Source organism: Stegostoma tigrinum, chromosome 11 (genome assembly GCF_030684315.1).
Source record: "Stegostoma tigrinum isolate sSteTig4 chromosome 11, sSteTig4.hap1, whole genome shotgun sequence".
NCBI classification, from domain to species: domain Eukaryota; kingdom Metazoa; phylum Chordata; class Chondrichthyes; order Orectolobiformes; family Stegostomatidae; genus Stegostoma; species Stegostoma tigrinum.
In genome coordinates, this window is record NC_081364.1 from 13,883,585 (window position 1) to 13,910,882 (window position 27,298).

General features: G+C 45.7%; 1 protein-coding gene across 3 annotated transcripts in view; it reads right to left on the bottom strand.

Moving 5' to 3' along the window:
* Positions 1 to 27,298, bottom strand: part of mst1rb (macrophage stimulating 1 receptor b) — a 148,089-nt gene that overhangs the window by 117,107 nt on the left and 3,684 nt on the right. The window contains exons 1-2 of one of the 3 annotated variants that reach the window (XM_048548159.2): positions 12,549 to 12,629; positions 6,283 to 7,719 (exon numbers count right to left, since the gene is read on the bottom strand). In XM_048548159.2, coding sequence (XP_048404116.1) covers positions 6,283 to 7,491 — 1,209 coding nt within the window. In that variant the 5' untranslated portion in view covers positions 7,492 to 7,719; positions 12,549 to 12,629. Of the gene's footprint in view, positions 1 to 6,282; positions 7,720 to 12,294; positions 12,387 to 12,548; positions 12,630 to 27,298 lie in introns of those variants that run through there. The other 2 variants (XM_048548161.2, XM_059649768.1) reach the window with 2 other exon arrangements.

Below are 27,298 nucleotides of genomic sequence, written 5' to 3' on the forward strand. Positions count from 1 at the left end.
ATGTACAAACTCCACACAGACTGTCACCAGAGGTTGGTACCGAACCTGGGTCCCTGGCACTGTGAGGCAGCAGTGCCAACTACTGAGCCACAATGGCACCCCTTTATTTGCCCTTGACAGGGCCCTTCATAGGTCTTTCCAGACCTTAAACTCAGCTCCCCCAGTGGGGCCAGTACTTGAAACAGGGACACAACATCGGAAAACCAGACAATATTTGGAGTTTTTAGAAACCTGTTGCGGGCCTCAGTGAGGCTTTGAGAACCTTGCACTGTGTCTTCGCACATTAGTTCACGAGCAAAAACACACGCAGGACTTCACAGTATCTTAAAATACAGCAAAGACAGCCCACTGTCAAAAAGGAATCAGTGAAGACATGTTGCCTCAGGGGCTGGCTGTAAGGTTTGAGAGATGCAAATTCTCACTCTCACATTGCAAGGAATCAGCTTCACGAGAATGTAACTGTTGCCTCCTGCCCTGAATCTTTCCACCACCATAAAAGGAAAATGTATGCAATGGCCAGACATTTCAAATATGTCTCCAGTGTGCAATGAGTGGAATGCTTCTAAATGTTTTCAGTGCTCTGATTAACAAGCCATCAATTAAACAACCCTTACCAACGTTGGAGCCAGAGGTGGGGAGGAGAGTAGGGAAATTGAAGCGATTTTTTTTCCCCATTTCAAATGCTATCGTTCCTTTGAAAAAGACAAGATTTCTGGATTGTTTGCTGAAAATCACAGAATCGCCACAGTGTGGAAACGGGTCATTCGGCCCAATGGGTCCACACTGGCCCTCTGAAAAGCATCCCACCCAAACCTACACCCAGACCCTATCTTTGTGGCCCCTCATTTCAAGTGGCTGATGGAGCTACACCTCCCTGAACACTCAGGGACAATTTTGCCAATCCACCCTAACCTGCACATCTTTGGAAAAGTCTTGGCAATGTAAGCAATGGTACATACACTGAGGGGGTTGGAAAGGAGGCATGCAGTTTTGGGAAGTGTGGGGCAGCGGCGGGGGGGAAACATGGGCAGTGGGTGTGACTGCTTAAAAATTCAGCATCATGCCAATTCTCGCAAAAGGTGAGCGGGCGAGGTCATTGTGAGACGTGTTAGAATCACCGATGCTGACATTATTAAGGTGCCTGACACACCCTTTCGCTCACACATTAGCACTGCCATTGCATTTCTTGGGCACAGGCCATGAAAAGGTTTGGGAAGCAGCTAAAACCAGCATACGGATAGGCAGAGAGGATCGGAGGGAAAATGTTTTCACCCCCAAGGAGGTTGGGAGTCTGGAATGCATTGCCTAGGAAAACAGCAGGGGTAGGAGACCTCACAAACCTTTATAATCAACATGGATGAGCACTTGAAATGTCACAATATTTGAGGCTGTAGGCCAACTGTTGGAAAGTGGGACTCGTGGATACGTCAGCACAGACCTGATGGACTGAATAGCCTCTTCTGCGCTGAATGACTCTATGAAAGGCCACTTCAGATGAAGCCCACAATCAGGATGAATGGCAGAGCCAACCTGGCTGGCCAAATTTTCTAAAGAAGAGTCCAGGCCGGAAACGTCAGTTTTCCTGCTCCCCTGATGCTGCCTGTCCTGTCGTGTTCCTCCAGCTCCACGCCTTGTTATGTCAGACTCCAGCATTGGCAGCTCCTACTATCTCTGGTCAAATAGTCTGCTCCTGCCCCTTCTTAACAGCTGTAGAGCTTTTCCAGCAGGGAACAACAACAATAACAAAGGCAACTTTGCATCCATACAGCGTCTTTAAAATATCCCATTGTGAGAGCCAGAGAAGTGAAGGTTCATTGCCTGTACTTCTTCCCACTATTCAAATTGCCATAACACCTCAAGGGCAGCTTACAATTGTCAGCACCTATAGGCCCAGTCTCTCTGGGCTTGTTTAAGCAAGCCTGCCACTGAGTACTGTTCTGCAGCATGAAATTCACAACCCACGTTTGTCGGCCTTTCCAAATCCAAACTGAAACCTCAAAAATGAAAGATAATAAAACGTGAGGCTGGATGAACACAGCAGCATCTCAGGAGCATGAAAGCTGACGTTTCGGAACCTCAAAAATGAAAGGCTGCTTGACGCTAAAAAGGAAGAAAAAAAAAAAATCACGGAAACAGCAACAAAAATATCTGAATGAGAAAAGGAATAGGCCCTTATCATGAGTAGAAACTGTTAACAGTCACTATTAAGTTTTCACAAATGCCGAGGAGAGATGCTCCAGCTTAAATATTGCCTTACGGTTGCCCTTCCTTTTGGACTCAAAGGGTATGTCCAATATTATCTCATTTTATTTAAACTTTCCATGTTCTTTTCTATTTAATCTGTGACAGTAGTGCTGCCTGCGTCAGCAGCAACAGGTTTTTATGAGAAGGAACCGTTATCGTTGCTGTGGGTCATGGTTTGGGCTAGGATCGAGTGATTATGGGTGGGTAGGCTGTTAAATTAGTTTTACATCACATTAAACTTAGCCTTCTCATATATACAGAACAAGGCTTAGTGCAAGGTTTCACTACCAAACCATCTCCCAGTAGACCATTGTATGATCCTACATTAATTTACATAATAAATATTAATTTTTGTTAAATTGCCATAGAAATGGACTATCAGTATTCAACTTGTCTCCTCAAAGCAAGTCCACCATCTATAAGGCACAAGTCAGGAGTCTGATGGAATACCCCCCACTTGCCTGGATGGGTGCAGCCCCAACAACTCTCAAGAAGCTTGGCACTATCCAGGACAAAGCAGCCGCTTGATTGGTCCCACATCCACAAACATCCACTCCCTCACCAACCAACGCTCAGTAGCAGCAGTGGGTACTACCTACAAGATACACTGCAGAAATTCACCAAAGATCCTCAGATAGCACCTTCCAAACCCACGACCATGTCCATCTAGAAGGACTAGGACAGCAGGTACATTGTCATAGAGTCACAGAGACATACAGCGTGGAAACAGACCCTTCGGTCCAACCAGTCCATGCCGAACATAATTCCAAACTAAAATAGTGTCACCTGTCTGCTCCTGGCCCATATCCCTCCTTTCCTAATCGTGTATCTATCCAAATGTCTTTTAAATGTTGTAATTGTGCCCACATCCACTATTTTCTCAGGAAGTACATTCCACACATGAGAACGCTGTCCCCTGCAAATCCTGACAACGGGTTTCAGTCCGAAACATTGACTTTTGTGCTCCTCTGATGCTGTCTGACCTGCTGTGCTTTTCCAGCCTCACATATATTGTCTCCAGCTTCTGGCATCTGCAGTCCTTCTCATCTCCAATCCCCTGCAAGTGCTCCTCTGAGCCACTCACCATCCTGACTTGGAAATATATCGCCTTTCCTTCACTGTCACTGGCTCAAAATCCTGGAATTTTCTCCCTAAGAGCATTTCAGGTCAACCTACAGCACGTGGACTGCAGCGGTTCAAGAAGGCAGCTCACCACCACATTCTCAAAGGCAACCAGGGACATGCAATAAATGCTGACCAGACAGCAATGAGAGAATCAAAAAAAAACTTTCATCATCTGGTTCCAGACTGAGACCCTCAATGAGCTAGAAATGTTTTATTTTTGTTAAAAACAGGACAAGCATTGACAGAAATAAAAACCTCAAGAACTGCGGATGCTGTAAATCAGGAACAAAAGCAAAGTTGCTGGAAAAGCTCAGCAGGTCTGGCAGCATCTGTGAAAGAGAAGATAGAGATAGCGTTTCGGGTCCGGCGACCCTTCCTCAGAACCCAAGGTTGGAATTGAACCTGGCTCCCTGGCACTTTGTTCTGAGGAAGGGTCACCCGACCCGAAACTTTAATTCTGTTTTTTTCCTTCACAGATGCTGCCAGACCTACTGAGGTTTTCCAGTTGCTTTGTTTTTGTAAGCATTGACCTAAAATAACTGCTGAGATCACCTGCCCACAAAGTTGGGGAACTCATATGAAGTGAAAGAAACCAAGTGTACTGAAATCAAAATTTACCTAAAAAAAAGTCAGCCAGCCATGTCAGTGTCAAGAAATTTGCACCTTTGTTTAATTTACACTTGCGCAGTCTAATCACATATTAAGAAATGAACATTTGTCCGTGAAGTATCAGTTTAGACGGACAATGGAGCACATATCAGCTGCTTAGAGCAATGAAAAATTGCAAATAGAAAGCAGCAAGGAAACTGCAAACCTCATTCTCCCTGTTTCTCAACCATCACCCAGTGAAGAGGCCCTCAAAACAAAACATTCACCAAGTACTCAAGAATATCAACAAACTTTACCACTGATGTAGAATATGAGTCAACAGTCAGATTTAAAACGTAACACCTCCAGGACTCAAAGGACATTTTTCCTCCTATCTGCACTAGATACTTTCTCTTTTAAACTTACTCCTGTATTGGTGTCTGTGTATTTGGTCATTTCTGGGGTCTTGGTAATAAAATTCCTCTGTTGTTCAATCAAGGAAACCTTGTAACCTGCCCCCTACATTTTGATTTAGTCAATTATGGGCAGAACGGTGGCTCAGTGGTTACTTTACAGCCTCACAGCACCAGGGACCCAGGTTTGATTCCAGCCTTGGGTGACTGTCTGTACAGAGTTTGCACATTCTCCCTGTGCCTGCGTGGGTTTCCTCTCACAGTCCAAAGATGTGCAGGGTATGTGGATTGGTCATGCTAAATTGCCCATAGTGCCCAGGGATGTTTAGGTTAGGTGGGGTTAGACATGGGAAAATGTGGAGGAATGGGTCTGGGTGGGATGGTCTTCAGAGGGTCAGTGTGGGCTTGTTGGGCTGAATGGCCTACTTCTACACTGTAGGGATTCTATGATTTGAAGCTAAAAATAATAATGTGACAACCCAAAAAGGGGATTCAATTATTTCTCATTGTCTGGTCATAATATTTAGAATTAAGAGTCTAATTAGATTCCCTGCAGTGCGGAAACAGGCCCTTTGGCCCAACAAGTCCACACTGTCCCTTGGAGCATCCCATCCAGACCCATCCCCCATAACCCACACACCCCTGGTAACCATTGCCAAAAAACATTCATCTGGTTCAATAATATCCTTTAGGGAAGGAAACTACCTTCCTTACCAGGTCTGGCCTACATGAGACTCCAGACCCACAGCAATGTGGTTGACTCATAACTGCCCTGTGGGCAATTAGGGATGGGCCATAAATGCTGCCTAGCCAGCAATACCCTCATTCTGTGAAAGAATTTAAAAAAGACCATAAGAGAGACTGGGAGAGAAGGACACTTGCGCATTCGAAAAATTTATTGGACACGCTTCGGTTTACAGGTGTAGGGAAAAACCTCAAGCCCAAAACTGGTCATCGCATGGCATATACAAACAGAAAATATTTTATTCTCCTTCTTCATGAGTATCTGAACGACTTACTTTAGTGTCATTTCCTCCACTTGACTTCCCCTTCTAACATCTTATTAGCTATATATAATGCATTCAGAAAAAAGCTGGCCACACAGAAAATGTTCAGTTATAGTGCAAAAACCTGCATACAGCATCAGAGCAAGCCAACCAAGGTCGAACCATCCCAGAGCACGGAGAGTTTGATCAGTCTGCACATTTTATCACAGCCCAGGCAAGTATAAAGGAAGAACCAACTTCCTCAAACATGGCTCAAACATGTGGGTTATGGGGGATGGGTCTGGATGGGATGCTCCAAGGGACAGTGTGGACTTGTTGGGCCAAAGGGCCTGTTTCCACACTGCAGGGAATCTAATTAGACTCTTAATTATAAATATTATGACCAGACAATGAGAATTCCTCAAACATCAAGAGCTGGTGGGATTTGCACCCAGGACACTTAGCTCCCACTCACACTGTGCCATTAGAAGGGCTGTCTCATCCATCACACTGCTCCTTCTAAAGGAAGTCTATCAACAATTCACCCAATTTAAATCAATCTGAGAGTATAGAGATAACGGGAACTGCAGATGCTGGAGAATCCGAGATAACAAAGTGTGGAGCTGGATGAACACAGCAGGCCAGGGGAGCAGGAAAGCTGACTTTTCGGGTGGGGACCTAAAACATAAACTCTCCCGCTCCTCAGGTGCTGCCCGGCCTGCTGTGTCCCTCCAGCCCCACACTGGGTTTTCTTAGCAAGTTTAATTGCAGTCATGAGACCCATTCCCGCAAATGAGTCTGGTGTTTCATTAGCTTTCACGCTAGACTCAAGCACTGGCGAACCCCTATCCTTGGAGCTTCAGAACACAGTTTGAAGAGAGGTAGGGATAGAAAGAAAAACCAGGAGGAAAGGATTGTGTACTCACGCTTTGAGGGCAGTACTCCACCTGCTGGTAAAACTCCAGTCCCCTCTTCGGAGTTTCCTCTGATCGCACACAGCAGTCTTCCATTCCCTCTTTGATGAACTTATCGATCATTTTGACCGGGTACGTGCACAGGGCTGACCTGCTCCGTACGTCTTTGCTCTGGGGGTCACTCTCTGCAAAGACCCCAAACAGCACGTCGTCGGTCTCCGAAACAGCCAGCTCCTCGGCAAGGTGTGCCCCCGGTTTGGCCAGGTAAGCGGCTTGCAAAATATTGTACCAGGTTTCTTCCCCGGCGGCCGTTCTCCGCCTTCGCCTCGGCTCGTACTGGCACTCCAGGACCAGCTCCCTGTAATTTCCCACCTCGTACTCGCCGTGCTTCAAGCGGGCAACTCTGGTCTGGTACGAGCTTTTCAAACTCGTGCTGTCCTTCTGGACGGTTAGGAAATAGACATAATCTTCCGAGCTGAAGGAGTAAACGTAATCTATGGGGTAGGTGTCGAGAAATTCGTCCAGCACCGTCAGTGAAGATTTGTTTTTGGAAGGGAATTCAAACCCATCCATGGATCCCAGCAACTGCTTCATTGATATTGACTTGGGGCTGTATGCTTTTGCCACTGAACTATTGAGAGTGGCACCAATGAAGAAGTAAGTAACGAACGACTCAGCGCGAACATGCACTTGGGTTCCCAATGGGCTGGCCACACAGTCAGGACAGTGGTCACGTCTGTTGTTCTTCTCTTTGAATAGACACCTAACGTCGCTTAAATCACCATCCTCAATGTTGTGCAGGTAGCAGATGCCGTGTTGAGAGCTTCCGCAGTTATACAAGTATGGGTCAAACGTATCGAACACAAGGACCTCGTTGTTATTATCTTCCAGCCCCCTTGCTGGCTCCCAGTGTGTCTCACAAATATTGCACATTTGACATTCCGGGCTACCGACCGGACCCGTCCGCAGCTCAGACGTCTTCCCGAGAGACACGTTTAACGCGTACAGCCAATTGCGCACGGCGAGGTAGATGCTTTTTGGGTGAAAATCGTACACCACGATGTTCTGGATGGGTTGCCCTGCGTCGAAGCTGGTCATGTTGTAACGGACGCTGAAGTCGAAGTGGTCCGTCTCTCTCGGACACACTCGCAAATCGCAGCCGAAAAGATTTGGCAGCAACACGAGCGTCAGCCGAAGCAAGGTTTCTGCCCCAAATTGCATCCCGTTGCCAGAAGCGAGCAGGGTGTGGGAAGAGATCGACAGCGAGCCAATTTTTCAAAGGCTCAATTAGAAAATGCGAGGCTCCTACTTCGACTCTGACAAAGTAACGCACAAGGGCTGGGCGCAATACATGAACTTGTGCACAAGAAATGAAATAAATTTTCTGCAGTCCAAATTCAAATCCGCTGCTACAGATGTTCTCTTCCAGGTGGGAAGGCTATCCTGCTTCTGCAAAAGGGAGAAAGAAAATTGTAAAGTTAGCCAATGGAAAGCCAAGGTTGGTTGCAGAAACTTCTCTCCTTGTTGTGATGACCCCCTGCATAGCGATGAAAAACAAGCCCAAGGGACATTCAAGATAACAAAGTGTGGAGCTGGATGAACACGGCAGGCCAAGCAGCATCTTAGGAGCACAAAAGCTGACGTTTCAGGCCTAGACTCTTCATCAGAAAAGGGGGATGGAGAGAGGGGGAGGTGGATCAAAGGTGGATAGAGGAGAAGATAGATGGAGAGGAGAGTAGAGTTGCAGTGGGAGAGAGATTCCCTGAGGTTGGTCTGGAGGGAGGAGGGTAACTTCTTCAGGTTAGGCATCCCTGGAAGAGGCTTCGCAGTGAGGTTAAAATTGTATCAGAGATAATGGGAACTGCAGATGCTGGAGAATCCAAGATAGCAAAGTGTGGAGCTGGATGAACACAGCAGGCCAAGCAGCATCTCAGGAGCACAAAAGCTGACATTTCGGGCCTAGACCGTTCATCAGAGAGGGGGATGGGGAGAGGGTTCTGAAATAAATAGGGAGAGAGGGGGAGTTGGACTGAAAATGGATAGGGAATCTCTCTCCCACTGCAACTCTACTCTCCTCTCCACCTATCTTCTCCTCTAACCATCTTCGGTCCACCTCCCCTTCTCTCCCTATTTATTCCAGTTCCCTCTCCCCATCCCCCTCTCTGATGAAGGGTCTAGGCCCGAAACGTCAGCTTTTGTGCTCCTGAGATGTTGCTTGACCTGCTGTGTTCATCCAGCTCCACACTTTGCTATCTTGGATTCTCCAGCATCTGCAGTTCCCATTATCTCTGATCCCAAGGAGCCTTCCATCTGTTACAAGTACTCACAACATCTACAGTCTATTCAATACAATGGTGTACTCTGGGAACTTATAAAAGTTCTCATCACCAAGGAATGGAAGTCAAAGAAGTTTTGGACCAGATTTTTGCTGTCCACAAGTTTTCCAACTCATTGCTAGTAAGGCTTAATAAGGTTAAGCTTCAGGCTGGGGTTAATTGATTTTTTTTAAAAAAATCAATTAACTATAAAGGGGGAATCAAAAGATTTAGGTTTAGAATCCACCAGACATGAAGATGTGTTGGCTGAAAAAATATTGAAGGCCGATCTTTTTAAAATTAATTAAAACATTTAAAACACACTTGGAGAGGTACGTAGATAGAGGCATATGGGACAAATGCAGATGGGAATCGGTTCAGTTTGGGGAACCTGGTTGGCATGGACGAGTTATGCCGAAGGGCCTATTTTTATGCTGTACACCTCTATAACCTTCTGAGTTACATAGAAACATAGGAGATAGAAGCAGAAGGAGGCCATTCAGCCTTTCGGGCCTGCTCTGCCATTTTATACGATCATGGCTGCTGGCCCAACTCAATAGCCTAATCCTGCTTTCTCCCCATAACCTTTGATCCCATTCACCCCATGTGCTATATCTAGTCACCTTTTGAATACATTCAATGTTTTGGCATCAACTACTTCCTGTGATAATGAATTCCACAGGCTCACCACTCTTTGGGTGAAGAGATGTCTCTTCATCTCTGTCCTAAATGATCTACCCCGAATTCTCATATTGTGACCCCTGGTTCTGGACACACCCACCATCAGATACATCTTCCCAGTATCACCCTGCCCAGTCCTGTTAGAATTTTATAGGTCTCCATGAGATCCCTCTCATTTGTCTGAACTCTATCGAAAACAATCCCAACCTAGTCAATCTCTCCTGAAGGCATTCGAGGGTTACAGGGCTAAGGCAGGAAAGTGGAGTTGTGGGTTATTAGATCAGCTATGATCTCGTTGACCATGCTCTGCCATTCGATGGGCTGAAGGGCCTACATCTGCTCCAATGAGTTAAAGTCTTGCAGTGTATTGAGGGCTATGGTATGCTTTGCGCAGTTGTTCAATCAATAAACTCATTCACAAGGAAAAGGTGTCCTTAATTTACCAGTGGACTGAGCTCCTGCTTAACACTCAGCAGATCCCTGTTAGTTTAAAGCACTCTGTTTGACTATAATTTTGCTCCATGGAACAGGAGCAGGATTTAGCTCATCGATCCCAGGTGGCCTTAGATGGGGGTAGTGCTAAGGCAGGCTTGTTAGAAGACCCAGTCCAGTTCTCTGGGACTTTGTCCAAGTGGATTTGGAAACTGTTCAGCCTTCTCTCCACCATCCTTCACAGCCTGCTCTCATTTGCTCATTACCTTCATCCCATCCCCAACCACCTCACATACCACCCCCATCAACTAACACCTACCACAGGGGCACAAATTTGTAGCCACATAGAAATGAAAAAGAAACATCTAACAATCTGAACAGCTCTCACTCCTACACATTTGACAATGAAAGCCATTCAAAGGATTTAAATATCAAGTGTTAGCCTCTTGTATAAAAATAAAGTCATTTCTATTCAGACCCCCAGAGTCAGCTGATCCTTCTACAGTGTTTTAAACTATCAGATGGTGAACTCAACCTCTTGCTTAGAGGAGTGAATCTGTTGAAACTCAGTCAAGCATTCATTATGATAATAACCCTTGAGGAAAACGTCAAAGAAGTCTGTTATAACTGCACGACGAAGTTGCAATGCCTTTCTCTAACCTACAACAATGGTCATCATCTGCAATGGAGCAGATTTTTCTTCCAAATTTTCACCAACAACTGCAGTTTTTTTTTATTTTAAAACTCTAAGTAACAGGAGATGAGAACATGCAAAACTTCATTCATGACACTTGGACAGATCAAGGTTTCTGAGAAGATTTCCTCAAGACACTGACAGATCTTGAACAAAAGCAAAGTTGCTGGAAAAGCTCAGCAGGTCTGGCAGCATCTGTGAAGGACAAAACAGAGTTAACTGAGGAAGGGTCACCAGACCCGAAACGTTAACTCTGTTTTCTCCTTCACAGATGCTGCCAGACCTGCTGAGCTGTTCCTGATTTACAGCATCCACAGATCTTACCACCCTTCAGATAAGTTTACATTCCTGCAAACATTTGTAATCCCCACACCATGGGTGACGACTTTAGCACCAACCAAAATTGAGCCTGTGAGAACTTCACATGAAGTTCAAAAGTTCAGTTTTCCCTCCTGTATGAGTCATGTCCTATTCCTTCCCTCACACAGAAATTGGATCTGCCAGAAACAGGACTGATACATCCAGGTGCTGACTGCCTTTGGTAATGATCGTAGAGTCATTCCAAACACTCAGAAATTCGGCTAACAATGATTATACTCTTATTCACTGTTTACAAGTCATAGAGTCATACAGCACAGAAACTATTCTTTGGTCCAACCAGCCCCTGCCAACCATTATCCCAAAAGTCTAGCCCCACCTGCCTGCGCTTGGCCCATATCCCTTCAAGTATTTCTTATTCATGTACTTATCCAACTGTCCTTTAAACATTGTAACTGTACCCACATCCATCACTTCCTCTGGATATTCATTCCACACACGAACAACTCTGTATTAAAATAATTGCCCCTCACCTTAAAAATATACCCTCTCGTCTTGAAATCCCCCAACCAAGGGGAAAAAAACACCTGCCATTCGCCTTATCTATGCCTGTCGTTATTTCATAAGCCTCGATCAGGTCGCCCCTCCAGTGAAAGAAGTTCCAGCCTCACTTTATAACTCAAACCCTCCATTCCTGACAACATCCTAGTAAATCTCTTCTGAACCCTCTCCACCTTAATAAAACGTCAATTACAAAGTAAAATCCTCACTGTGACTTGCTACAGAAACAAAAAAATTTCTCCCTCACAACCCCAATCCTGATGCCATTCCCACTTTTGCACAGTCATAATCATCGCAGTCTACAGCACAGAAAAAGGCCCTTCAGTCCATCAAACTTGCACAAGTCAAAGACAAACACCTAACTATTCCAATCCCATTTTAACCTGGTGTATCAGTTCACACTTGCAGATACAGTGTTCCCCTTTGTAACCTTTCCCTTTCTCCAATTCTCCCAGCTGAGATTCCTCAGGGCATGGGTACATCCAGCTTCTGCAATTGTTTGCATTCTTTGCCGATGTTTAAAAAGAACTCTGCAGTTCTGTCTACATGCTGGCCTCTGCCAGTGCCTCCCTGGTTAATATAATAATGGCCACTTATCTATATATTCCCAATCTCAATATCATAATACAGTGTCCTGGATTGTCATCAGTGGATATCAGAGTGTCCTGGCTCATCCACATCAACGTCCCTACTTGCTCAGGAAGCTAAGCAAATTAAGGCATGTCCACAAGGACTCTTACCAATTTTTATCAACACACCGTAGAAAGCATCCTGTCTGGATGATTCACAGCTTCATATGGAAACTACTGCATCCAAAACCATAAAGAAAAACTACAGAGAGCTGTGAACACAGCCCAGTCCATCACACAAACCAACCTTCCATCCACTGACTCCACCCACACTTCCCACTGCCTTGGGAAAGCAGCCAATATTATCAAAGACCTCTCCCACCTTATACTCTTCCACCTCCCCCCCCCCCCCCCCCCAATCAGGCAGAAGTTACACGACTTTGAATACACTTACCAGTAGATTCAAGAACAGCTTCTTCTCTGCTGTTATCAGACATTTAAACGGATCACTCAAATGTTAATTCTAATCTCACTTTCTCTGCACCGTATTCTGCGCTCTGTTCTACTGCCTTGAAGCACTTTGCATAGTACGAACTGCCTGTGTTAGCACACAAACCAACACTTTTCACTGTATCTCGGAATATGCGACAACAGTTGAATCAATCATTTATCTGGTCTGCTGGTCCCCAGTAGCTGCTCAAAACTCACCCATTTAAAGCCAGCACACTCCTAATGTTGTCGGGTTCAGTTAATCAGCTCCAGTCAATGAATAGTGCGTGTAACCGAGAATACCTCACCACGTCCTCAAGCAGTTGACCCAGACATAACTCAGATCCAGAAGGACAAAGCATGTGAACCAATCACATCGATGGGTGTTTCCCCTTTGGATGATATCATCAGCTTTTCAGCTTCTATAAGTACAGTTTACACAAATCCTTAAAGGACTACCTTTGTCCATGAGAAGGGAACAGCCTCAACTTTAATAAAATACTTTGAAGTTTTGTCCCCTGAAATTTGAATGGTTACTCAATTATTACTGAGAAAACCCACATTTTCCAACTCCATAATTAAAAACAAAGCATTTTAACCTCCTATCAACATTCCCCTCAACCCCACCATATCACATATACTGAAATTGAACGACAAATACCAATGATACTTCTGGTGTTAGTGGTTACAAAAAATATTTTTCTTTTTAGCTTTCAGAATTCAATAACTTGTACATACCAGATGGTCATTATTAATTTACAACACGTATTCCAATCTCTTGAAAATTGAAAATCACCCTTCCTTTTACTGCACATTCACTTACACACACCCCCACACACTCACACCTGCCTGCACACTCACTCACACTCACACCTGCCTGCACTCTCACTCACACACAACCCCGCTCACTCATACACTGTCACACCTGCCTGCACTCTCACTCACACACAACCCCGCTCACTCATACACAGTCACACCTGCCTGCACTCTCACTCACACACAACCCCGCTCACTCACACACTGTCACACCTGCCTGCACTCTCACTCACACACAACCCCGCTCACTCATACACAGTCACACCTGCCTGCACTCTCACTCACACACAACCCCGCTCACTCATACACTGTCACACCTGCCTGCACTCTCACTCACACACAACCCCGCTCACTCATACACAGTGACACCTGCCTGCACTCTCACCCACACACAACCCCGCTCACTCATACACAGTCACACCTGCCTGCACTCTCACTCACACACAACCCCGCTCACTCATACACTGTCACACCTGCCTGCACTCTCACTCACACACAACCCCGCTCACTCATACACAGTCACACCTGCCTGCACTCTCACTCACACACAACCCCGCTCACTCATACACAGTCACACCTGCCTGCACTCTCACTCACACACAACCCCGCTCACTCATACACTGTCACACCTGCCTGCACTCTCACTCACACACAACCCCGCTCACTCATACACAGTCACACCTGCCTGCACTCTCACTCACACACAACCCCGCTCACTCATACACTGTCACACCTGCCTGCACTCTCACTCACACACAACCCCGCTCACTCATACACAGTCACACCTGCCTGCACACTCACTCACACTCACACCTGCCTGCACTCTCACCCACACACAACCCCGCTCACTCATACACAGTCACACCTGCCTGCACTCTCACTCACACACAACCCCGCTCACTCATACACTGTCACACCTGCCTGCACTCTCACTCACACACAACCCCGCTCACTCACACACAGCCACACCTGCCTGCACTCTCACTCACACACAACCCCGCTCACTCATACACTGTCACACCTGCCTGCACTCTCACTCACACACAACCCCGCTCACTCATACACTGTCACACCTGCCTGCACTCTCACTCACACACAACCCCGCTCACTCATACACTGTCACACCTGCCTGCACTCTCACTCACGCACAACCCCGCTCACTCATACACTGTCACACCTGCCTGCACTCTCACTCACACACAACCCCGCTCACTCATACACTGTCACACCTGCCTGCACTCTCACTCACACACAACCCCGCTCACTCATACACTGTCACACCTGCCTGCACTCTCACTCACACACAACCCCGCTCACTCATACACTGTCACACCTGCCTGCACTCTCACTCACACACAACCCCGCTCACTCATACACTGTCACACCTGCCTGCACTCTCACTCACACACAACCCCGCTCACTCATACACTGTCACACCTGCCTGCACTCTCACTCACACACAACCCCGCTCACTCATACACTGTCACACCTGCCTGCACTCTCACTCACACACAACCCCGCTCACTCACACACAGTCACACCTGCCTGCACTCTCACTCACACACAACCCCGCTCACTCATACACTGTCACACCTGCCTGCACTCTCACTCACACACAACCCCGCTCACTCATACACAGTCACACCTGCCTGCACTCTCACTCACGCACAACCCCGCTCACTCATACACTGTCACACCTGCCTGCACTCTCACTCACACACAACCCCGCTCACTCATACACTGTCACACCTGCCTGCACTCTCACCCACACACAACCCCGCTCACTCACACACAGTCACACCTGCCTGCACTCTCACCCACACACAACCCCGCTCACTCATACACAGTCACACCTGCCTGCACTCTCACTCACACACAACCCCGCTCACTCATACACTGTCACACCTGCCTGCACTCTCACTCACACACAACCCCGCTCACTCATACACAGTCACACCTGCCTGCACTCTCACTCACACACAACCCCGCTCACTCATACACAGTCACACCTGCCTGCACTCTCACTCATGCTTGCACATTCCCCCGCACTCGCACACACATCCACACCCCCACATTCCCACACACACACTCACAGGCCCCCACACGCTCTCACACACTCACAGCACCCCCCCGTACTCTTTCTCACACTCACAGTTCCCCCCCCGCACTCTCTCTCACACTCACAGCGCCCCCTGCACTCGCACGAACACTCATAGCCCTCCGTACTCTCACACACACTCTCAACCCACTCTGCACTCTCACATAACTCACACACACTGCCACACTCACATACACTCACAGTGCCCCCCCGCACTCTCTCTCACACTCACAGCGCCCCCTGCACTCGCACGAACACTCATAGCCCTCCGTACTCTCACACACACTCTCAACCCACTCTGCACTCTCACATAACTCACACACACTGCCACACTCACATACACTCACAGTGCCCCCCCGCACTCTCTCTCACACTCACAGCGCCCCCTGCACTCGCACGAACACTCATAGCCCTCCGTACTCTCACACACACTCTCAACCCACTCTGCACTCTCACATAATTCACACATACTGCCACACTCACATACACTCACAGTGCCCCCCGCACTCTCTCTCACACTCACAGCGCCCCCTGCACTCGCACGAACACTCATAGCCCTCCGTACTCTCACACACACTCTCAACCCACTCTGCACTCTCACATAACTCACACACACTGCCACACTCACATACACTCACAGTGCCCCCCGCACTCTCTCTCACACTCACAACGCCCCCGGTACACTGTCTCACACTCACAGCAGCCCCTCTGCACTCACACACACTCACAGACCCCCTGCAATCTCTCTCACTCACACCCACCCTCACACACTCACAGCCCCCCTGCAATCTCTCAAATTCACACCCACCCTCACACACTCACAGACCCCCTGCAATCTCTCACACTCACACCCACCCTCACACACACAGCCCCCCTGCAATCTATCACACTCACACCCACCCTCACACACTCACATCCCCTCGCCCACACCAGATACCTCTCATTTCCGCATTTTTCCACCTAGCAAACAGTAAGCAGCCCTTCCTTGGCTCCGCAGTGAATGCACCTCAAGGAGAGATAGTGACTATTGTTTTTTTTCATACATTTACAAGATTTGGACTAGTAAACATTTATCATCTGTCCAAAACTGCCCTTGGTCGAGTTGCGTGCCAGCCCATTTCACAATGTTGTTCAGAGGGAGCAACTTGCCTCCGATCCAGATACAAATACCAGCCAGACCAATCTAAACACTGTTATCCTTCTCTAAAGGATGTGACTGAACCACTTACAATGATACAACAGTTACACAGTCATCAGCATTGATACTAACTTTTTTAAAATTCCAGATTTGTTTCGTCATCGAAATTCTCCAACTGCTGGAAGATCATCGAAGCCATAAACGCTGAGATGTTCTTAAAGTGCTGAAATAACACAACTCTTTCCAATGCAAACATGGATGATAACATAAAGAATGAGATTGTGACTGACAGAATAATTGCCCATAATAAACAAATCTCTCATTGCAGAGCAGCTCATTAAAAGCTGTAACATTTCTACTTGAATCCCCTTCCCCACTACCTGCTTTCCATTTTCCTTTCTAATGGTATAGAACATAGAACAGTACAGCACAGAACAGGCCCTTCAGCCCACAATGTTGTGCCGACCATTGATCCTCATGTATGCACCCTCAAATTTCTGTGACCATATGCATGTCCAGCAGTCTCTTAAATGTCCCCAATGACCTTGCTTCCACAACTGTTGCTGGCAACGCATTCCATGCTCTCACAACTCTCTGTGTAAAGAACCCGCCTCTGACATCCCCTCTATACTTTCCAACCAGCTTAAAACTATGACCCCTCGTGTTAGCCTTTTCTGCCCTGGGAAATAGTCTCTGGCTATCAACTCTATCTATGCCTCTCATTATCTTGTATACCTCAATTAGGTCCCCTCTCCTCCTCCCTTTCTCCAATGAAAAGAGACCAAGCTCAGTCAACCTCTCTTCATAAGATAAGCCCTCCAGTCCAGGCAGCATCCTGGTAAACCTCCTCTGAACCCTCTCCAAAGCATCCACATCTTTCCTATAATAGGGCGCCCAGAAATGGACGCAGTATTCCAAGTGCGGTCTAACCAAAGTTTTATAGAGCTGCAACAAGATCTCACGACTCTTAAACTCAATCCCCCTGTTAATGAAAGCCAAAACACCATATGCTTTCTTAACAACCCTGTCCACTTGGGTGGCCATTTTAAGGGATCTATGTATCTGCACACCAAGATCCCTCTGTTCCTCCACACTGCCAAGAATCCTATCCTTAATCCTGTACTCAGCTTTCAAATTCGACCTTCCAAAATGCATCACCTCGCATTTATCCAGGTTGAACTCCATCTGCCACCTCTCAGCCCATCTCTGCATCCTGTCAATGTCCCGCTGCAGCCTACAAACAGCCCTCTATACTGTCAATGACACCTCCGACCTTTGTGTCGTCTGCAAACTTGCTGACCCATCCTTCAATCCCCTCATCCAAGTCATTAATAAAAATTACAAACAGTAGAGGCCCAAGGACAGAGCCCTGTGGAACCCACTCACCACTGACTTCCAGGCAGAATATTTTCCTTCTACTACCACTCGCTGTCTTCTGTTGGCCAGCCAATTCTGTATCCAGACAGCTAAGTTCCCCTGTATCCCATTCCTCCTGACCTTCTGAATGAGCCTACCATGGGGAACCTTATCAAATGCCTTACTGAAGTCCATATACACCACATCCACAGCTCGACCCTCATCAACTTTTCTAGTCACATCCTCAAAAAACTCGATAAGGTTTGTGAGGCATGACCTACCCCTCACAAAGCCGTGTTGACTGTATTTGATCAAGCCATGCTCCTCCAGATGGTCATAAATCCTATCCCTCAGAATCCTTTCTAACACCTTGCAGACGACAGATGTGAGACTTACTGGTCTGTAATTGCCAGGGATTTCCCTATTTCCTTTCTTGAAGAGAGGAATTACATTTGCCTCTCTCCAGTCCTCAGGTACGACTCCAGTGGAGAGCGAGGATGCAAAGATCTTCGCAAGTGGCGAAGCAATTTCATTTCTCACTTCCCAAAGCAGCCAAGGACAAATCTGGTCCGGGCCTGGCGACTTGTCAATCTTAATGTTTGACAAAATTTTCAGCACATCAGCTTCCTCTATCTCTATCCATTCCAGCATGCACACCTGCTCTTCAAAGGTTTCATTCACTACAAAGTTTGTTTCTTTCGTAAAGACAGAAGCAAAAAACTCATTTAGGGCTTCCCCTACCTCCTCAGACTCCACACACAAGTTCCCTATGCTATCCCTGATCGGCCCTACTCTTTCTTTGATCATTCTCTTATTCCTCACATAAGTGTAAAATGCCTTTGTGTTTTCCCGGATTCCTTCTGCCAAGCCTTTCTCGTGCTCCCTCCTGGTATGTGGCTAACTGATTGGAATAGAGATACAAGAATAATGTCCCATTTTGTTGCACTTAGTGACTGCTTGGCCAGACAAAAGCATCTCACTTTCTACATTAATCACAGGCTCTGGCTGCAGCAGCTCTGCGGTTGAACCTCTCTGCTCATACCATTTACTGTCATTAGCAAAAGCCACATCCTAATGAGGTGCCATCTGTTTCAATCCTCCAGGCAAATGTGTCTGAAACAAAGCAAAAAGGGAGGAAATGCGTGGACATCATTCCAGGGATGAAGGACTCGAATTCGGTGGATCCATTGGTGAGACTAGGCCCCTTCTCTGTGGAGGCAAGAGATTCAGGCGGAGATTTGGTGGAGGTGTTTAAGATTGTGAGTGGTTCGGACAGAGTGGATGGGGACAGGCTGCACCCATTAACAGAATAGTCAAAAAACAGAGAACACCTAGGATGGTGATGAACTAATGAGTGATAGTTGACAAGAGGATGCCTGAGAGTGTGGCGTTAGCGGATTCAATTGTCGTTTTCAAGAGAGAAATGGATAACTATCTCAAGAGCAAGACGAATTTACAGGACGGGAAAGAAAGGGTGGAAAGTGTGGGACTAGTGTGTTGCTCTTGACTTGATTGAGCAAGTGTACTCCCTTTCTCTACATTCATTCCTTGATTCCACTCAATAGTTCCAATAGGTGCTTCGCCAAATCATTCATGTGCATCAGCCACATCGTCCCATCAACAAGCATGGGCTAGATTTTATTTTGCAAAGTCACAGCAAGTTACTTTCATTTCAGGCAGTTTAAGAAGACATTTGAACACCCTATTTTTTAAAAGAGACTAGAGTCATACAGCACAGAAACAGACAGTCCAACCTGTCCATGCCTAGCAGAATTCCAACTAAACTAGTTCCACCTGTCTGCGCTTAGACCATATCCCTCCAAACCTTTCCCATTCATGTACTTATCCAAATGTCTTTTAAACGTTGCAACTGCACCCACACCCAACATTTCCTCTGGACGTTCACTGCACAGTTTAAAAATAAGGGGTAGGCCATTTAGAACAGAGTTGAGAGAAAACTCCTTCACCCACAGAGGGTGGATATATGGAATGGTCTGCCCCAGAAGGCAGTGGAGGCCAAGTCTCTGGATACTTTCAAGAAAGAGATGGATAGAGCACCTAAAGATAGTGGAATCAAGGGTTATGGAGATAAGGCAGGAACAGGATACTGATTGTGGATGGTCAGCCATGATCATAATGAATGGTGGTGCTGGCTCGAAGGGCCGAATGGCCTACTCCTGCACCTATTGTCTATTGCACACGCGAGCCACTCTCTGTGTAAAAAAATCGCCCCTCATGTCTCTTTTAAATCTTTCTCCTGTCCCCTTAAAAATATGCCACCTAGTCTTGAAATCCGCCCACCTTAGGTAAAAGACACATGCCATTCGCCTTATCTATATCCCTCATGATTTCATAAACCTCTGTAAGGTCACCTCAAGTGCTCCAGTGAAAAGACGTCCCAGCCCATCCAGCCTCTCCTCATAACTCAAATCCCCCGATTCCCAGCAACATCCTGGTAAATCCCTTCTGAACCACTCCAGCTTTCTCATATCCTTCCTACAACAGGGAGACCAGATCTGAGCACAGTACTCCAGAAGAGGCCTCACCAACAGTCTGTACAACGTCAACATGACATCTCAACTCCTATACTGAAAGGTCTGAGTAATGAAGGCAAGCATGCTAAATGCCTTTTTAAACATTCTGTCTATATATGACGCAAGCTTCAACGAATTATGTATCTGAACAAAGAGAAATAATGATAATACAGGAAATGGCAATAAAAACATTGCATAACAGAAGGGAAGCTTATTATTTATTATGTTGATTAAATCACCCAGACCTCTAAAGAGAAAAGTCCCTTCCGGTTATTTATACCAGATGCTCCTGTTTTGATATCTTTGAACTGTAATTGGATGGTTGTGGAGGTGCTGGTTTTGGACTGGGATGGACAAGGTCAGAAATCACATGACACCAGGTTATAGTCCAACAGGTTTATTTGAAATCACAAACTTTTGGAGCACTGCTCCTTCATCATGTGAAGTAAAGCAGGGCACAGAATTTAAATGATATGAAGGTTCCGGTGTTGGGCTGGAGTGGGCAAAGTTAGAAATCACGCGACACCAGGCTATAGTGCAACAGGTTTATTTGAAAACACAAGCTTTCAGAGCCTCACTCCTTCTTCAGGTGTTGGTCTAACACCTAAAGAAGGAGTGAGGCTCCTAAAGCTTGTGTTTTCAAATAAGCCTGTTGCACTATAGCCTGGTGTCGCGTGATTTCTAACTTTGTAATTGGATTAGCAATGGCAACACTGCTGTACATCAAAGCTTTTTCTTTACCCATCTCCCATGTCCTGTCCCTCTGGCTAACATAAAGATTTATCTACAGAGATAACGCAGTGCAGAGCTGGAGGAACACAGCAGGCCAGACAGCATCAGAGGAGCAGGAAAGTTGATGTGTATTTCCTGTCCAGAAACGTCAACTCTCCTGCTCCTCTGGTGCAGCTTGGCATGCTGTGTTCTCCCAGCTCCGCACTGTATTATCTCTGACTCTGGTATCAGCAGTTCTTACTATCTCTGAAGATTTACCTACAGCCTGTCATTCACAAAACCAGTTGCAACAAAGCTCTTCAAATTTGTCTGCAACCTCTTTTATTGCCAATATGACATTTGATCTTGGCCCATGTGAAAAGTTTCCTAAATTCCTCCCAATTTCTCACAGGCAAAGTAAACAACCGATACAAATTGCAGAAGGTTAACACATCAGACAAAAGGCCAAGACTCCGATAAGCTGTGAAATCAGGGCAGTGAGCAAAAAGAATCAAATGCATTCAATTTTAATCAGAGATAATGGGAACTGCAGATGCTGGAGAATCCGAGATAACAGAGTGTGAAGCTGGATGAACACAGCAGGCCACTACCTTCTAGGCCCGAAACATCAGCTTTTGTGCTCCTAAGATGCTGCTTGGTCTGCTGTGTTCATCCAGCTCCACACTTTGTTATCTTGCATTCAATTTTAGTCAACTGTCTATCCTCTTGGATGGAAGCAATCCAATTGCAAACCAAAGTAACATGTTTGTTCCTCTTCAGAAAGAGCACAGTGCAAATCTATGTCAGGAAATTGTCTAAAAATTGCCAACAAACAACCGCAAGTTATTGGCGTGGTGGCATCAGGCTTTGCAAAACTCACGTCACAGCAGCTCAAAAATGCAAAAAGAAGTGCAGTTTAAAAAATCAGGAATCAATTGCAAATACAAAAGGTCAATTCTTACCACAAACATTGATACACATAATTGTATCCAATTTACTCCATTTAAAATCCCTTTAACGTAGAGCAAAACCTGAGCACTGCTGAGCAAAAAGTGCATTTTGTCAACGCTGTTCATCTTGCTCTCAACAGGACGATTTGCAAGAAATACCAACATAAAGGGGAGCAATATTTTGACACCATCCGAGCAGAGTGTGTTGATTGGTTGACAGCCAGTTAGATGCCTGACAGTTAACTGCCAAGCTTTGTTTACGTTTTAACCAGGCAGGTTGATTCTGAATGGTCAAGGGACTGCACTGAGCAATGCACCAGAGAATGGCTATCATTTTGGGTCTAGGCCCGAAACGTCAGCTTTTGTGCTCCTGAGATGCTGCTTGGCCTGCTGTGTTCATCCAGCCTCACATTTTGTTGTCTTGGCTATCATTTTGTCAGTTTTGTTGGAAAAGGCAGAGTGTGTTTATTTTTCTTTCCTTCTTTCTTGTCCGGATGGATGCAAACCAAAAAGTTTTTACAAAATCTGCCTTTTGTCAGTTGTGCCAAGAAACATTTACTTAAATAGTAAAACATCCCAAGGTACTTTGCACGGGCATTATCACATTGCAATTGGTAGCCACATAATGGGAAAGTTACTAAAAACATGCCGAAAAGATAGGTTTTAAGGACTGACTTACAGAAAAGAAAAGTGACAGAGATGGAAAAATTTAAGGACAGAATTCTAGAGACTTGAGCAGCTGAAAACATGGTCACTAAATTGGAAGAGAAGGAACTGAAAGGTGCACGAGACCAGACTAGGGAAGAGATTGCTGACTGTCTCCAAAACAGTTCAGTAAAGAAACAGATCAAATTAAAAACAAATTCGCCCCAGCTTCTACTGTTGTCTATCTCCAGGTTTCAAATGCATTACTTAGCAAACAACGCAATGAAATTTGCTCCCAGGCTGACTGCTGTGAATCCTGGGTAGGAAGGATGAGCAGGTCACGGTTTCACTCTGCCTTTTAGTTTTTCCATCAAGGCCCAAGGACAGGGTCAGTCATGCAAGGATCAGCAAGCCTTGTCCCACATAGAGATAGTATTGTAAACAAAAAGCATATGTAATGGCTCAGTGCAACTCCAACGACATGTTTACAAATTCCGATATCCTTTTAAACCTCAGAAGATAAGCACTTGTAAACTACAATGGCCCTGAGGTGTCACATACCTTGAAACAACAGCAAAGGAAGCTATTTTGAAAACTGAAATTACATCTATGCAACCTGATAATGAACAGCTAAATTAAATGGAACAGGTAGATCCCTGGTTCTGTTTTCAGTTACACTGAGTTAGGTGATCTCTAATGGGACATTAAAGATGTAAGGGGCATTAAAAATGGAAATTCCCATTCCTGACGCTCATCCACTGAGCTACTGGAGTTTGGGCAAGATTTGGGACTGAGTTCAAAACCCCATGGTTTCTTTCCCCAGTCTCATTGAAAATTTTCTTACGCTCACTTCTTGTTAGCAAAATTCCTGCAGGCCATTCGGCACCAATCGTCCTAAGAGCATTCCACCTTATTCCTGTAACCCTGCATTTCTCATGGTTAATCCACCTAAGCTGCATATCCCTGGACACTACAGGCAATTTAGCATGGCCAATCCACCTAACCTACACATCTTTGGACTGTGGGAGGAAGCCCGCACAGACATTGGGAGATCATACGAACTCCACACAGTCACCTGAGGCTAGAATTGAACCCAGGTCTGTGACACTGTGAGGCAGCAGTGCTAATCACTGTGCCACTATGTTGTCCATCTTAAAAGTTTGAAAAACAGATAAATTATACCATTTTCCAAGTGTACAACGGATTATTTTCACAAGTGTTTTAAATTGTCTCTGCATCTACATGTCTGCATCCTTGCACCTCCCAAACTACAGCAATTTTGTGACTTTTCTCCAAGCACAGTGAGTAATGACCACAGGCTCATTATCAAGCACAGAACAATTGAAACATTGAACATGGCATGTGGTATTAGTTGACAATACTATAAAGTCATAGAGTCATACAGCATGGGAACAGGCCCTTCCTAAACTGAACTATCCCATTTTCCTGCAATTGGCCCATATCCCACTAAACTTTTTCCTGTTCAAGTACCCATCCAAATGCCTTTTAAATTTTGTAACTGTACCAGCCTCCACCACTTCCTCTGGCAGCTCATTCCGTACCCTCACCACCTACTGTATGAAAAAGTTGCCCCTCAGGTCCCTTTTAAATCTTTTCACTCTCACCTTAAACCTATGCCCTCTAGTTTTTGACTCCCTTATCCTGGGGAAAAGACCTTGGCTATTTAACTAATCTATGCCCCTCATAATTTTGTAAACCCCGATAAGGCCACCCCTCATTGGATTAGGCCATTGAGCTTAATCCTCCAAACATTTAAATCATGGCTCATCCATCTCTTCTCCCCCTTTACTCACATTATCTCCATACACTTGTTACACTTACCTAAAATATTATCTATGATTCACAGTCTTGAAAAATCCCTCACACATAGTCTTGAAAAGAGTTTGAGAATCCTGCTAACTTCAGTCGTAAAAGTGCTTCCTAATTTCACTCTTAAATGGTTTAGCTTTGGTTTTAAGATTGATAGATAGATTAGATTCCCTACAGTGTGGAAACAGGCCCTTTGGCCCAACAAGTCCACACCGCCCCTTGAAGCATCCCACCCAGGCCCATTCCCCTATAACCCACACACCCCTGAACACTACAGGCAATTTAGCATGGCCAATCCACCTAGCCTGCACATCATTGGACTGTGGGAGGAAACCGGAGCAAACCCGCGCAGACACGGGGAGAATGTGCAAACCCCACACAGACAGCCACCCAAGGTGGGAATCAAACCTGGGTCCCTGGTGCTGTGAGGCTGCAGTGTTAACCACTGAGCCACTGTGCCACCTCCATTGTGATTTATTCATTCCTGATTCTTTTGCTTGTGGAAATAAGTTAGCTGAATGCACTGTATTAAATAGACGGTTATGTTTTAAACTGACTCCCTCAATTCAAGGTAAAATGGAAAAGCCCAGGGTTGGGGCAGGGTTAACCTTTGTCAAAATCTGTCTGAAGACAAGCCCATGCAATCTGCTTATTATGCAGATGCTCACTCAAAATCTGATCTCCATAAAAGTAAGGTGCAAACTTGAACACTTGGATATAGAAGAGGAAGCAGTGAATTTTATAAACTTCCATAAGGTCATCCCTCAACCTCCGACGCTCCAGGGAAAATAGCCCCAGCCTGTTTGGACTCTCCCTACAGGTCAAACCCTCCAACCCTGGCAACATCCTTGTAAATCTTTTCTGAACTCTTTCAAGTTGCACAACATCCTTTCTATAGCAGGGTGATCAGAATTGCATGCAGTATTCCAAAAGTGGCCAAACCAATGCCCTGTACAGCTTAAACATGACCTCCCAACTCCTATACTCAATGCACTGACCAACAAGGGGAAGCATACTTTCTTCACTGTCCTGTCTACCTGCGGCTCCACTTTCAAGGAACTGTGATGCTGCACTCCAAAGTCTCTCTGTTCAGAAACTGCCCCCAGGACCTTTCCATCAATCGTATAAATCTTGCTCTGATTTTTCTTTTCAAGCTGCAGCATCTCACATTTATCTAAATTAAACTCCATCTGCCACACCTCGGCCCATTGTCCCAACTGATCAAGATCCCATTGTACCCTGAGATAATCTTCTTCGCTGTCCACTACACTTCCAATGTTTGTATCATCTATAAACATACTAACCATTCCTCCTATGTTCACATCCAAATCATTTATATAAATGTCGAAAAGCACTGGACCCAGCTCCAATCCTTGTGGCACACCAGTGGTCACAGGCCTCCGGTTTGAAAAGCAACCCTCCATTATCAGCCTCTGTCTCCTACCTTTGAGCCATTCATTGACTACTTAAGAACTTCTCTAGACCCAAAGGAGGAGAGGCTACCTGACGCCTTCCCTTCCCCAGTCACATGGAAGGCAGGTTTGGGCTGGTGCTGGACAGTGCTAGAAGGTTATGTGTGAAGACCACACAACCTATTTTACAAGCCCCACAGCCACTTTCAAACAGGGAGGTTGTAAAATTCAGCTCCGTATCTCTCTTCAAAAGTCACCAATCTCTGTAGGGGTCATAACACAGTCCAATATTGTATCCCTATTAACATTTTAAAAACCTCAGTCAGCTCAATCTTCTACAATCAAGGCAAGTTGATGCAACCACACATCTTGACAATATAACCCTCCTGGCCCCAATGTGGTTCTGGTAAATCTGAACTACACTGTCTCCCAAAGCTTTTGGATCCTTCTTTAGATGCAGTGTCTAAAATTGATTGCAGGACTCTCCACGACGGCTGACCAAGATTCTATGCAAAGCTGAGTTTATAACTTTATCCTGTTGTTACCTACCCTCATACTCAATGTCACATCTGCCTTTTTGATTACTCTTTCAGCCTATCTACTAGCTTTGAGGGATTTGTCCATTTGGAATCTCAAACATCTTTGTTCCCCCACAGTTTCCAGTTTTACAACCATTCGTAAAATGCTCGGATTTATCTTTCTTACATCAAGAGTGGATGGCTCCCTCCATGACTGAGTTTAACTTCACCTGGTTTTCCTGTGTTCTTAATCTTTTTGTCCTCCTTCCTAGCTTACCTGTCTCCTTTGCCCTCGCTACTATCTCTCCGAAAGTCATGACCGTGTAACTCTCTTATTCCTTCATAAAAAACTGAGGCCCCAAAGCAGATGCCTGAGTAATGCTATTGGTTATATAACTGTGTAAAACATTGCTTAGTCCATGGCAGTTTATAGAAGGGATGTGATAGCACTGGAGGGGGTGCAGAGGAGATTTATCAGGATGTTGCCTGGGTTGAAGAGTTTCAGTTGGGGAGAGAGATTGGACAGATTGGGGTTGTTTTTCTTGGAGCCGAAGGGTGGGGGACATGATTGAGAATAAAATTATGAGGGAAATAGTCAGGGAAGACAGGAAGAAACCTGTATCCATGGAGGAGAGATCAATGACTGGGGACATTAAGACAAAGGGAGGGATTTAGAGGTAATGTGCAGAATTTTCTTTTCACCCAAAGGGTGGTCGGGAATATGGAACTCACTGCCTATAAGGGTGGTAGAGACAGAAGCCCTCATAACATTTGAGAAGTATTTAGATATAAAGTTTGCAACACCAAGGCTATAAGCCAAGTGTTAGGGAACCAGATTAAAATACTTCAGTGCTTGGTTTTGAATTTCACAGACTCGATGGGCTGAATGGCCTTTTTCCTGTGCTGCAGCCCTCCATGCCTATATCAGGCTTCCCAAAGTCAGAGGATGGGACTCCAAGTG